The sequence below is a fragment of the Pseudorasbora parva genome, chromosome 23 (assembly GCF_024679245.1).
Source record: "Pseudorasbora parva isolate DD20220531a chromosome 23, ASM2467924v1, whole genome shotgun sequence".
Taxonomy (NCBI): domain Eukaryota; kingdom Metazoa; phylum Chordata; class Actinopteri; order Cypriniformes; family Gobionidae; genus Pseudorasbora; species Pseudorasbora parva.
This window is the reverse complement of record NC_090194.1, coordinates 4,875,410-4,888,634: the sequence shown is the minus strand read 5'-3', so window position 1 is coordinate 4,888,634 and position 13,225 is coordinate 4,875,410. Positions and strand designations below refer to the sequence as shown.

The 13,225-nt window shown below is 37.8% G+C and overlaps 3 protein-coding genes across 16 annotated transcripts in view; 2 read left to right on the top strand and 1 right to left on the bottom strand.

Annotated features, from left to right (window-relative positions):
• The first annotated feature begins 262 nt into the window (after positions 1-262).
• Positions 263-4,723, top strand: crebzf (CREB/ATF bZIP transcription factor). Its single transcript, XM_067432647.1, has 5 exons — positions 263-421; positions 1,046-1,835; positions 2,018-2,090; positions 2,590-2,662; positions 3,057-4,723. The coding sequence occupies exons 2-5, from the start codon at positions 1,078-1,080 to the stop codon at positions 3,170-3,172; spliced, it is 1,020 nt and encodes a 339-aa protein (XP_067288748.1). The 5' UTR covers positions 263-421; positions 1,046-1,077; the 3' UTR covers positions 3,173-4,723.
• An 88-nt stretch (positions 4,724-4,811) lies between these two features.
• tmem126a (transmembrane protein 126A) lies at positions 4,812-6,659 on the bottom strand. Of its 2 annotated transcripts, none has more exons than XM_067432645.1 (5): positions 6,508-6,659; positions 5,951-6,074; positions 5,668-5,861; positions 5,227-5,341; positions 4,812-5,153 (listed from the first exon to the last, which is right to left on the bottom strand). In XM_067432645.1, the coding sequence occupies exons 2-5, from the start codon at positions 6,061-6,063 to the stop codon at positions 4,955-4,957; spliced, it is 621 nt and encodes a 206-aa protein (XP_067288746.1). In that variant the 5' UTR covers positions 6,064-6,074; positions 6,508-6,659; the 3' UTR covers positions 4,812-4,954. The 2 variants fall into 2 exon arrangements, with proteins under 2 accessions (XP_067288746.1, XP_067288747.1); XM_067432646.1 differs by having other exon boundaries at positions 6,406-6,564.
• Positions 6,660-6,762: 103 nt separating this feature from the next.
• dlg2 (discs, large homolog 2 (Drosophila)) overlaps positions 6,763-13,225 on the top strand; it is a 281,667-nt gene continuing 275,204 nt past the window's right edge. For 9 of the 13 annotated variants that reach the window (XM_067432627.1, XM_067432641.1, XM_067432628.1 and 6 more), the window contains exons 1-2: positions 6,763-7,977; positions 12,850-12,981. In XM_067432627.1, coding sequence (XP_067288728.1) covers positions 7,959-7,977; positions 12,850-12,981 — 151 coding nt within the window. In that variant the 5' untranslated portion in view covers positions 6,763-7,958. Of the gene's footprint in view, positions 7,978-11,602; positions 11,688-12,849; positions 12,982-13,225 lie in introns of those variants that run through there. The other 4 variants (XM_067432640.1, XM_067432629.1, XM_067432624.1 and 1 more) reach the window with 3 other exon arrangements.

Genomic DNA, 13,225 nt, shown 5'->3' with positions numbered 1-13,225 from the left:
ATCACTTTTGTATGAATACACAGTAGCTTAATAAATATGAAGCACATTTTTGTGCGTGCGTGTGTGTGTGTGGAAAAAAACTGACTGTGCCAGTCAGGTAATTGTCAAAGTTACTTAACTTGACAGCAAGCAACCGACTATGGAAAAAAAAACATACTAAAAACCATCGTTGCTCCTCCTCTGTGAACCCATGTTTAAGGGAAATATCGCGATATCTCTGGAGTCCCCATGTTTACGGGAAGTGTCGCGATATCTTCAGATTCGCCATTTTAGTTCCTCAGTGTCGTCGCAAGTGCGTTGCCTCCACTCCGACTATACTGCGTCTGAGCTAAAATATTTTTCCTATCTTGTTAATTCCTTTTTCTTGGATTTCCCCCCACTCAACCAATCATCGTCACAACATAATAGCATTCAATTTAAGGTAAGTTGGTTCAGTTATAAACGGAAATATTTGTAGTTTTCTTAGCTCGAGGAAACCGCTTTGTCACCCAGACCTAACTTACGTTAGGCGTGCTGCCGCGGCCTGCTAACCGAAATTACTACGTACATTTTAATCAATATTATAAGGTTGTTCATTATTATATTAAACTTAGGAGGATGCATTGACTTCTTAAAAATACCCATATCGATGTTTTGTTGGATATTGTTTGCTAATAGAGATTAACTGTTAAAATTAACCGTTTCCTGTGCGTATTTTCATTCTTCTTAAGCGATCGTTTTAGCTCTAAAGATAAACGAATGGTAACGGAAATATCTTTTAGTAATCCTCGTGTTGGTTCAAACTCGATTTCTTTAGTCGGATATAGAAAGAAATATGTGGTGGCTCGACCGTTAACAATCGCCGTTTCCCTTAACGTTAAATTGATAGTAAATGCGAGTAACGTTAATGGTGTCATTCTGTTTAAATTAATATAATTGTGATTAGAGTTAAAGTCATACGACAAGAAATTGCGCGTAACATGCGCGTTGATTTTATTAAGATTTTGTTTTGCAAGTTAACTTGTTTATTTTTTGTTCATTTCATGTTTTTTTTTTATTTCTATAGAGTTTCCTCGATTCATATACTGAAATACAGCTATGATCACCAGAAAAAGAGGAAGAAACAGCCTTAATGATGATGTCACATCTTCAAGTACCTCCCACGAGAGTGATGGCGCTTCGAAAACCAGTAATACAAGTGAAACAAACACACACACTTCTCCAGAAAGTGACACCAATGAATGGGGCCTGGATGATCTGCTTGGCTCTGAGTTCAACTGGGACCTGGACAACGAGGTGATGGATGTTTTTGGCAACTTAGAATCACAGACCAACGATGAGATGAACCAAAGCGCAGTGCTTGACGTTCCCATATCCCGCAACAGAGGTGAGGGCCAGAGGTCGAAACTTCAAGACTTCTCCGGTCGGATCATCAACAAGAACGCCATTGCAGCAAGGATGAACCGACTGAAGAAGAAAGAATACGTTAGCAGCTTGGAGCATAGAGTTGGCTCATTGACAACGGAAAACCGCGTCCTCAAGCAGGAAAATGGGAATCTCAACAAGAGAGTGGAAGAGTTGGAGAATGAAACTAGGTACTTGAGAGCCGTGTTGGCCAATGAGAGCATGCTGGCTCAGCTGTTGTCTAGATTGAGCGGTGTGAACGGCATGAAATTCTCTACCTCGCTTTTCCAGGAATCCAACGAGAACGACCACGATTATGCCATGCCGAGGAAGAGGGTGAAGGTGGAAGACAAAGAGACAGCAGGTGGTGTCTGCCTGCATGTGGACAAAGACCACGTCTCGGTGGAATTCTGCACCAAGTGTGCTGAGAGTTCAAGCTTGTCGCATAAAATGTAGGGTCAAGTATTTTACCTTTTCAACGTTTCCTGAGACTGAACATTGCACAAGGTGTAAATGTGGGGACATGACAACAGTAGTCAAAGATAGAGTTAACTGTTTAAAATGTGTGCAGAGCTTGAATGGCATGTCTATTGAACCTGCTTTCAATACAAGTTACTGCTAAACTTGTTGACAGTTTTCTTCTAGGTGCTTGGTCCGCCATGCTGGACGAGTGGGTCACAGAACATCCATGCCTGCTGAAATCCATGGTAAGGATCAAGATATTGAAGACTGCACAGAACTGGTTAACTCCTAAGATGAAGACAGTGCTTTTTGCCAGTTCACGGCACAATATGAACTGTTAATAAACTTTAGTTTTATTTTTCATTTTCATTTGGTATATGTTTAAAGCATTGAAGATAATCTACAAAAAGAAATTAAGCATTGTGTTTTGAGTTTCATACTTAGGATGGCTATTGGATTACATAATTGTAGTATGTAATTTCAGTTAAAATAGACTTTGAGGGAATTAAGTGGACAAAAATATTGTTTAAAAAAATGTAAATGGGTGATGTTTCACAAAGGGCTTCCGCTTAATCTGGTAACAACGCACCCGTTTATTCTGTGCTGATACATTGATGTTGATTCAACACAAGTTTGTACAGCAAGCTTGTATTTTGCTGAAAACAGATGAGCCCTTTCTGAAATATCGCTATATTTCTAAAGAATGTTTTTCATGTAGAACCCTTATTTTTTTTTATGCTAAAGTGGATTTTGCTGTGGGGAAAGCTGAAGAGTCGGGACCAGCAGCTTGCATCATGGCCTGGTAAATTTAAAAAAGGTAGTACATAAAACCGTGTAAGTTACAGCTTTTACTGACTCTATCACACCCCTAAAGATGTCAGATTCTGTTGTGCTCATTTAGCATCTAAATGAGTGTTTAAACTCTTCTGTTTGCTGTGTCACATCTGTGTCATATCCATGTGTTTCATCTTGATTTGTTAAAGCACTTGGACTTTATTTGACAGTTGTCCAGATGAAGAGAGATGGTGTATTTTCAAAGGGTTTTGATTTCTGAATAAGTCATCTATATGTGAGATGTAATTGAAATCCAAAGACTGTGCAGACACATGGCTGCAACTGTGCTTAAAAAAATGTAATAAATTTTCTTTTGAGTAATGCAAAATGCTTTGTGTCCTATTGAGATATTAACTACACTCTCCTTCTCTTTTTAGACAGCACTTTCTTCGCTCTCTGCAAGAGCCTTTCTTGCCTCTTCAGGGTGGATAAAGAGTGGTGGTGGTTTCTTCCCATAAGGTGTATACCACAAAATTCTCAGATAATTCAGTGACATCGAACTAACGGCTGGGGCTCTAGTGTTGCAGATCAACTTAAACAGTTCTGAAATGTATAACTGCAGTTCATGTTTCTTATCCCTGGAAATTAATTCCACTGTCAGTGTGAATGGATTAAAGTGACAAATAGCCATCTTGTCACTTAGAGGTGTTATAGATTTGCTTCTGACGTGAGAGATCCCAACAAACTCTGTTCCGATGCACACACACAGTAATCCCACAAGCTTGTCTCTAGATGCACGTCCTGACATGTTCAAAAAAAGTTACACTTGACTTTTTTCTTATTCTCTGGCTTCCTACTAATTTGACCTGCACTACTGTCAAACAATGGAATTACAACAAACATTCAACACAGTATAATGGCTCTTACTGGTCTTTATAAATCTTCATGCCATCACTGTCGTTTTGGATATAGAAACTTTTTTCTTGTGGTAATGGCTTGTATGAGAAGGTGCAGTTCTTTTCTCTTTACCCATCCAATTATATATATTATACATTTACAGCTCTCAAAAAAAGTAAGAGACCACTTAACATTGATTTTTTTCAATGTTAAGTGGTCTCTTAATTTTTCCAGAGCTGTAGTTCTTCTGAAACATTGACTGAATTTAATTTTGACAGTATGATTTAGAAGCTAATGCTGATGATCCTCCATCATTTTCTTTCGGTTTGCATTTCAGAACTGGTTGATCGCTTCAGTAGGGGATTGGAAATTAGCGGACACTGAAATTTAGCTTTGTGGCAGTAAATGTGTGTTGTAAATAAGATGCATAAGCTTTTTCTCAGTGCATTTTTTTTAAATTATTATTTGCCAACAGAACCTGGTTATTGATCCGAATGCTTTCAATTTGATCACTTATAAGTTTTTCATTGGCAAAAGGCTTTTGTTTACACCACTTTTTATCCACTTTTTGTTTTATTTTTTCACATTTTACATAAACACAAATGGCTAAGTAAAGCTTTAGTTAATGTTTTGTAGCATCTGTGGTAAAATTACATCCAGCCAGTTTATATTACTCAGGACTTCTAAGTAGACCTGCACGATTAATTGTTAAAAAAAGAAAAGTCTATTAAACCTTTGACACGATCACAGCGGAGCATTAAAATCTGCATTGGCGGTGCTGCTGACCAAGACTGTTTTCAATCACACAATCGTTATTTCTGTTACAAATATTCATAGCACAGAACTATTGGTACAAGTTTAAACTTTGGATATAAACACGCATGTCTTTGGTGATGATCAAAATAGTTAATCATTTTTTTCCAAGTCATATGGTCCTAGAAATAACGATTGTTTCATTACATTACCAGGTGGCAGCAAGTGACTATTAAATTAAGAGTTTGGTTCAGAAATACTTATCCAGTGTTAAAGAAACAAGTATTTTTGAGCTTTAGCAACGAGCTTTAGTCATTGAATTATTCCTTTGAACCGTTTATTCTTTTTAGATTAAGCATTTCAGATATGTTGGAACCTAACAATTTTTATTTATGTAGATGTCTGTTCAGAAACATGATCTGTTTGAAAGAAAAATAAAGTGATTTTAAATGTATCCAAATTTATGCAGCTCTATTTCCAAGGAACAGTATAGTTAAATAAGTGATTTAAGGTTATCTGTTCAACAATTGTATACAAATGTATAGTAGACAGAAAATATTTATTAATGTTTATTTTTGTGGGACATCAAAAACAAGAACACATCTGGTAAGGCAGGGTCATTGTACTGGATGAGCAAGTTTCCTTTTTAACAAAGATTTACAGTGTCAAATATCAACAGTAAGGGCTAACCATAAAGCTCTTCACTGTCAGAATCTGGTATTTTCAGCATTTTTAGGTAGATATCAAAGTGCTTTGAGCTCAAGTAGGTTCCAAACAAACCCTGCAGCAATAGAACAACATACATCTTTCGTACAACGGGTTTGCTCAAGTTCATCCAGAAGCGCATCATGTTGCCCTTCTCTGGCATTGGGGCACTGTTATACCTGTAAGACAATTGGAGATCAGTTACATAACTTGCTGCAATCTATTTCTAAGTATGTAATAATGAGAACTAACCTGGCTGCAAGACCAGCGTTAACAGGCAAGGCCAACAAAATGGGATATATGCCACCACCAACCACACCCACCAAAGCCCCTCTTATTAGGACACAGGTGGGGCAGTTCAGGTCACCTAGAATGATATAGTCAATCAATGCAAAGCTATCTGAAGCATTCAACGAGCTTTAATGTCACTGATGTAAGGATCATCATCACCAAAGGTAGGTAACAAGAAGTAGACACCAAACAAATGAAAAGTGTTTAAGCCTATAACATAAAAAAAAAAACCTGCCAGCAGTATTGATGTCGGTCAAACTAAATTAGATGTCCGTATAACATATTAGCACTTGTTAAGTGTCAGCAAATCGTCAGTTATAAAAATAATATGAATCTTACTGAAAATTTTCATTTTGGGTGAACTAAGGCTTCACTGCTAATCGTCATACGCTGCAACCGTACCTGACATTATGGGGTTTGAGACGGTGGCGGTGTACAGAGCTGCAGTTGTCAGAAAGGGCAGCACAGCCATGGGAAGACTGGAAGTTATTCGTCCTTGGGTGACATTGAGTACACGTCTGAAAAAGCTGTTGGCTATCAAACCTGCAAATCCAGCGTTTCCAGCCAAATATATGGGGCCATATGAAAATAGTTTTCTGTAGGGGGTAAAACAGGTAACCTTCATTAACTAACTGCAGTGGGTGGAACTAAGGTTTTTTCCCCTGACATTGTATATAAAACTTACTTGTCGATATCAGGGAGCTTTTCAAACTTCTTATTCAGCATTTCAATAAACATTGTCCTGGATGCTGTCTGGCGTTGGCCTGTGTCTTTCACAGGCATCACGTTGTCCGTCATGTTGATCGAAACTAAAGAGACAGATATTTTAATATCAACAAATGAACTCCCAGCATACAGACTGCCCTTTTAACAAGAACATACTGAAAATGTGTGGTGAAGGTATCCCTTTCAGATGACATTTCATTATTATGATATTTGTTTATATTGGAAACTAGATAATTAAACTAAATACGGATACTCTATTCGTTAGCTTGCGAGCTGGATATTTATTAAGTTCACATTCATCTGACCGTTACACGTGTTTATAAAGTGAACTTGATATAGCGTTTTAAAAACGCAGCCTCAACGGTCAAACCAGTAGTAACTCATTCAACCCAATGACAGCTGCTTTGTTTTTACCTCTGTTGATATGCAGCTGAATCTCTAATCCTTTCGTATCCGTGTCTGTTTGTTTACGACATGGTCAACAGCGCATGTGTGCATTGTAGATTTGCTACTTACCTACGAACGAGCTTTTAAATAATCGCTAAACTACTTCCATCCACTGTTCTAAAGTCACGGTGCAGTGCCAGCAGGGCGCGGCCATGTCTAACCACATGTTCCAGTCAACTCTCACCCCGAGATCCAGGAACAATACGACAATTCCTATTGGTCCGTTTGTGCGCCAACTGACAGCACGGACGAACGCCATTGGAGGACGCGGCCTGTCAATCCCCGCGGGTCAACCCTCTCGTTGCTAAGGCGAAACTGGTGATGATGCTGCTGCTGGTGATACTGCACCCACCGTAGAGAGAGTCTGCAAACCAGCTTTGGCAAAAGATGCCGTGAAGATACACAGGAAAAATGACTGGAAAGGACGTGAAGTTTTTCTTAACTGCATATCGGGACGTTTGACCAGGAGCTTTGGGATGTATTTGCTCAGATTGGCTTAATTACCGAAGCAATTGTGGAGCCATGCGTTATCGGAAAGCTGGATGAAACTTGCAGGTGTTTTCCGACAGGCGTCGCACTGACAGGCTGCTGTTTAATGGGGGAAACACATCCTGATCCTGCCTTATTCAGTTAAATCTGTTTTCTCTCTACCTTTAGATCAGATTTTTTTCTACACCAGTTTGCCTGTATGCTATATGGTGATGGTTTTGCTCGGGTCTTGAAGCTGAAACAAGTGATGCGAAACTGGATTGTGCCGATCAAGCTCAGGCAGCAAGTCTTATTTCAATTATTTTCTGATCAGATTATAAAACATAAAACACATGAACTCCATTCTATCACTATGTAGGCCTACAGAACAAGTTGTTCTTGAAGAACTGTTTACAAGCATGCATCATTAAACTTACACAGGCATATGTCATGTTTATTTGTTCGTCAAACTGTTGCTAGATATCCGATGCTATAATGCTCGATCAGCATATACTGACTGAGTCTAATCAAAGACAAGCCATGTGCTGGAGAGCCTTTCTTATTTGATGTATATCGCCATTTGGGGCAATATAGCGGTTCGATTTAGTTTAGTTAGTCACTGCGCTTGGACTGTATGGGTTAAATATATGGGTTGTTTTATGGACAGCGTGATTGATTTCTGTTTATGTAGGCTAGTTAAACACCATAGGCATTTAAGGAGTCGGTGCGACTCTTCCAGGGGAATAATCCTCAATCCCGAGAACATATTCAGACACATTTCATATGGACTCATCCATGCCAAGGTGCACTCGATCACTATCCACTCTTACTATCGGATTATGGATTTATATCTCATGAGCGACAGTCATGCGCTCAGCATGTGTTTTCTTCTGCAAGATGTTTCGGCGCGTGTCTCCTTCTTTAACTTGACAATCCTGTGAGCTTTTCTATCTACATTAACGAGCCGAGCAGGAACTTGCTGCTTTAGCAAGTGACAGTTTGTGTTGCTGTTTCCATGCGTGACAATCCCACAAGGACATAAAGGAGTAATTATGCCCTTAAGAAGACGAGGTGAGAAATAAACATAATGCATGCACTAATTTATATGACTGTGTGGGTTGGCATGTAATATGTACTCTTTTTTTATTTTAGGTTCAAAATTATATGAATGGATCAAATAAATTGTATATTCAATAGCCTATATACATTTTTTTTGTATATTAATTTCTTTTCACAATTTCCCCTTACGAAACAAAAATATATTGCAATATATTTGAAAATATCATGCAATATATTCACATATATGGGATTTAATATTTATATTTTCCAATATATTGCAATATATTGAAAGGGGCAATCATTTGTATATTTTGCAATATATTGCATGAATATATAATATATTTTATAATACCATCAATATATTATTCCATATATTAAAATATATTTCAAGAAAATATATTGGTAAATATATTTTCCTTTCGTAAGGGTTAATCACATTGAGTGAGGATTATTTTAAATTGTCATGCAGTGTGATAAATGCAATTTTAAAAGTACAGATGTCTCCTTTTAAGAGGTCGTAAAAGCTGCATGAGTTACAATTGTCATAATTTGCACAATGTTGAAATTCATGCCAGCTTATTGGGTAATTCATAATGTCAGGACTTGATGTGGTGAAAGACAAAGATGCAGGACTATTGTGGCCATGCCTTTTATTATCCTTATTCAATTTTAACTTCTGTTCCTCCTAAGCCTTAAATATGGGTCTTCAAACAGTTTAATTATATACGTAGGCTTACTAATAGTGTAATTATACTCTGCTGTAAGTTTGTAGTCTGTAAAAATAGCATGGCCAACTCGCCTATGACCTCGGATGCTGGTTGGAATTTATATTTCGGACTGGTATGCAGCTGTGTTTTTAGTTACTCGTTAAGTGACATGCATGTAAGACGAGTCTTTTTATGCATACTATAAATGTAGTTTTATATATATATATATATATATATATATATATATATATATATAAACTTTATAGAGGCTTTTTGTGGAATTCAGAAACACTTGTTTATTAGCGACACTGGTGATCGTTTGAAGTTTTCTTTTGATTTAATTTGGAAATGCCTACATCTGAGCAGAGCAAGGTTTAAATTAATATGTAATAAAATCAACTTAATAAATCTGCTCAAATAAAATAAACAACAAAAAATGAGAGCGGTGAGAAAACAGAAGCTAAGAAAGCATCTAATGACAGTGATGTGGATATATTTCCACCAGCTCATATGGACAGATCAGATGAGGTATTAAAATTACACTAATTCTAGTTTGATTAAAGTATATTTAAGACTATAGATGGACTATAAATATATGGCTATTGGAGACTAGTTTGAATTGTTATGGGCTGTCTGAATACTTGATTCTGACTGCCTGGAAGGTGTGCAATAAAACCGTTGGAATACACAGGTAGTTCCAACCAAGTCAGTTTAATCACATTTTTATATTAATGCTTTATACAGATATGTCACTTAGAAAACGGAGCTTGCGTGCACACGTGTGTGCTTGTACGAGTATCATTACAAAAAATAGGGTGCACGTTATTAAAAACATGTTTTATTTTACATTTAAAAAAATATAGTGTTTGATCATGTCTAAATATTTATTCAAATGCAAAACCTAAAAATAAGTAGGCACTGGGCAGTAGCCAGACTAGTGGATACCAGTGATGCGCAGGTCAATGTATAAACAACCTGCACCTCACTGACGTTTTCAACTAACCCGCCCACAACTCAGACCGCAAAAAAGAAAATATTTTACTCGACCCGCTTCCTGACCTGCATTTTTAAAAGTAGTACATGCTCCCTGGCATAGTATACATTAACCCAGCCTATGGAGGAGAGAAATGTTTCAGGCTCTGATGTGGTGCACTTATACCCCTTTTACCACCAAGGCAGTGCTGGTGCTAGTTCAGAGCCAGAGCCTAGTTTCAAATCGGTTCTTTGTCTTTCCACAACCAAAGCACCAGCTCTGAACCAGAAAAAGTGAATCTTAAGTAGCACCAAAACATTGCTGGGTTAGAAGTAAGAACCGCTTGCATCAGCGGCAGGGGGCGGGGTTACCGTGACCAAGACAAACACAAACTTAATTGCGACCGCCATTTTTTAAATAGCAGCTAATCAAGCTAACAGCTGCTCGATTGTAATCTCCATTTATACAAATCATGGAGAGCTGTGCGAATGCGTTGGATTCGCGTCATTTTGATGCCGATGTAGGATCATAAAGCCATGAGCCATTGTAGATGTAAGGCTTGTTCGAGATGCATCGGTGCGCGGTGTGCAGCCCGATCGCCGTATGACATCAAAGTACAGCGAGCACAAACGTCTCCTTATGCTTTTGAATCGCTCACGCGGTATTTTGATATTATACGCGGATCGGTCTGCACAGCATCGATGCATCTCGAACAAGCCTGGTGTGTTTGTATTTCCCGCTGCCTCGCTAGTGTTGCTAAAATGCTAGCAAGATGAGATGTATACAGTGACATAAGACCTAGCTCTGTGGTGGCTCTCTAGCCTGTGGAAAGCCAAACCCGTTCTTAAAGGCTCCTCAGTCGAACCAACTTAGAACTGACACTAGCACTGGCTCTGAACTAGCACCCGGTTCAATCTGGTTTAATTTTTGCAAAAGGTTCTTTTGAACAGTTAGTTTCAAATAACGAGTTAAAAATAAAGCAATTCAGCTGGGTTTTTTGCGTCATTGCGTGAAATGCATGGAATCGATTCCAAAAATTTCGGAATCGACCAGCCCTAGACCAGAGCCGTTGGGGTGTGTGCACTGCTGCGGTGTGTGAAACTAATGTGAAAACAGACTTTATTCGCCTCAAATGAAAGCATATTTACACTGAATCGTTTCCTATAACATATATATAGTGTGCTATGTGCCGTTCATCATGTAGAAATTAGTAAATGTGTGTTAACAACCGACCGATTTTAGCTTCCGCAGTGTAGGGGGCGGGCTTTAGATTCTAGAGCTGATTCTGATTGGACAAAAGTCTGCGATGATGTCACCAAAATCTGAGCTTCGTTTTAACGGAAGTGGGAGACTGTAAATTTTGAATGCTTAAATCTCCCAAATGCAAATTTTGTCATAGTTTTGGAACATACCAGCTTACTTTAGGGCTAACACAGTCATACTAAAAGCTAAAAAACTTAAATTTTGATTTCAGTGAACCTTTAACAAGTAAGATGCTGCATGTGTTCATCCAGTCTAATCGAAGTGTTCGTCTCTCCCCCGACTTTGCTAACAAAAATCCCGCCCTGGAATGTATACGCAAAAAAGTTCTATGTACGTGGTTTTTCGCGTGCATATGTTACGCACTTTATGGCGTACTATACGCACAAACCAAAAATAACTAAAACTAAATGAACTATGAACTAAAATATAGAACATTTATTTAATTGAAAGGAGTATGGAAAGATTTGACCACCAAGGAGTAGGCCTATAAATGTGTGACCAACTAAGGAATGAATAAACTGAGGGTGAAGACTAACATTCATGTTGCCTCTCCATCACTCCAGCAAAACGATACTGTAAATGTTATCGACGTTATAAATCAATTAACACTATGCTGTAAAAAACAAAAACATTCTGTACCATTATTATAGTGAATATGTTGTTAATCACGTGACCACGTGGCGGCGACGCCGCGAGATCTGTCGCAACTCTGTTTTTCAACGACTCTGGCTTTAACTGAAGTGCTACAGCGGTCTGTTATGTCATATTGCGCCAAAACGGTATTTAGTTTGAATTTTGTATTAACAACATTTGAAAGCTTAAAGTGAGACATTGAGACGCCAAATGCGTGTGAAGTGAATGCGTGCAAAAGTTGGCAACGCTAACTGTTACGTTACATTAGCTATATTCCCAGCAAGGAGGAAAGGGGTTATATCTGTTTTAAACAATTAACAGTTAACTTACTCAACTCACAAAACTCACTGCCTCGTTAATAGAGTGAGAGGCGCTAGTACGGATTTATATCTCTGTAACGTTATACGATTGCTTTTATTTGATTGTCTGATTGAAAGCAGGCAGATAACGAGTCGTAACTGACGAAAATAACGTAACGTTAACCGTCAATGAACTTCCGTTCAAATATTGCTAAAACACCACAAACAACAGCTTTAAGCGTTATTATAATCCACGGCTACTGTTAAAATAAGTTTAGTTACAAGCTCTTCACACAATGGCAAGAAAAACCCGATTAATTAATTCGATATGGGCCCGTTTAGTGTCTACTGGTTGTTTATCATTAGCGAGAAAGAACAACTTTGGGCTTTTCAAATGATGAATTCAGATTATAGGTTCTATATAGTGTGTGAATTGACGTTGAAAAGTTGAATCACTGTTTTTGTTTCTGGTTGATTGATGCTAACGTTAATTCACATACTATAGCTAACCAATACTTTGTGATTCGAAGTGAGCAGTCAAATGATGATTGTTAAAGTTTTATTTTGCTCTTTCAGATTTTCTAAATCGTGTTGGAGTGTTGAGAACATGAATTAACCATGTCATGTCCCGTGTCTGTGACTGAGTCATGCTCACTCACGCTGATGGTCTGTGGCAGTAGTAACGAGTGTATCAGGGTCTCTTGACTGTCATTAAAATCAACGCTAATCTGTTCACAACCCATTTTACTTGCGTAAACTGACACACTGAGAGAAACATGCATCGATGAATCAGTCACAGTTTGACTAGGAATGTGCATTAAATAAAGAGGGTCAGTTTTGATTTCATGTATTTTCGTTAATGTATGATCCAGCTGTCAACAAATTTTATACAAACAAACGTATTAAATAATAATAAAACACTTTATATATTTCCACATTATGTGTTGCATAAAAAATTAATAATAATTCAGGCCAATATCATGACATTTTATTCTATTCTGTCTTGCAGACACAGCCAGGGCAATAAGCCTCATGGAGGACTACTGCTCCAAACTAAAGAAACCAGAGGAACAACAGCTCAAAACTGCCATCCTAAGAGTCATGGGCATTTTTAAAAGCAGTCTTTTTCAGGCTCTCATAGGTAAGTCTATATTTCTGAAAAAAAGTTGTGCAATTTATTTTATTTTATAGATAAATAGATCAATGAAAACAAGACAAGATGCATTTGATTGGTTGAGCAATTTCTCAAATTGGGATATTTATTTACATCTAGAGTGTTCTAATGTTTATTGTTCTTATTTAAAGTGTCCGTATTTCGCTTTTTTCGAAAATGCCTAGTTGTATGTAAAAGGTCTGCAACGTTTTAAAGAATGAAGTGCATGATA

Coding starts and splice junctions, on each gene's coding strand:
- crebzf (XM_067432647.1), top strand. CDS start 1,078: ATGATCACCAGAAAAAGAGGAAGAAACAGCCTTAATGATGATGTCACA. Junction 2,091..2,589: donor CATGCCTGCTGAAATCCATG/GTAAGGATCAAG, acceptor TTTATGCTAAAG/TGGATTTTGCTGTGGGGAAA. Junction 2,663..3,056: donor GCCTGGTAAATTTAAAAAAG/GTAGTACATAAA, acceptor TTCTCTTTTTAG/ACAGCACTTTCTTCGCTCTC.
- tmem126a (XM_067432645.1), bottom strand. CDS start 6,063: ATGACGGACAACGTGATGCCTGTGAAAGACACAGGCCAACGCCAGACA. Junction 5,342..5,667: donor CTCAAACCCCATAATGTCAG/GTACGGTTGCAG, acceptor ATATCATTCTAG/GTGACCTGAACTGCCCCACC. Junction 5,154..5,226: donor AACGCTGGTCTTGCAGCCAG/GTTAGTTCTCAT, acceptor ATTGTCTTACAG/GTATAACAGTGCCCCAATGC.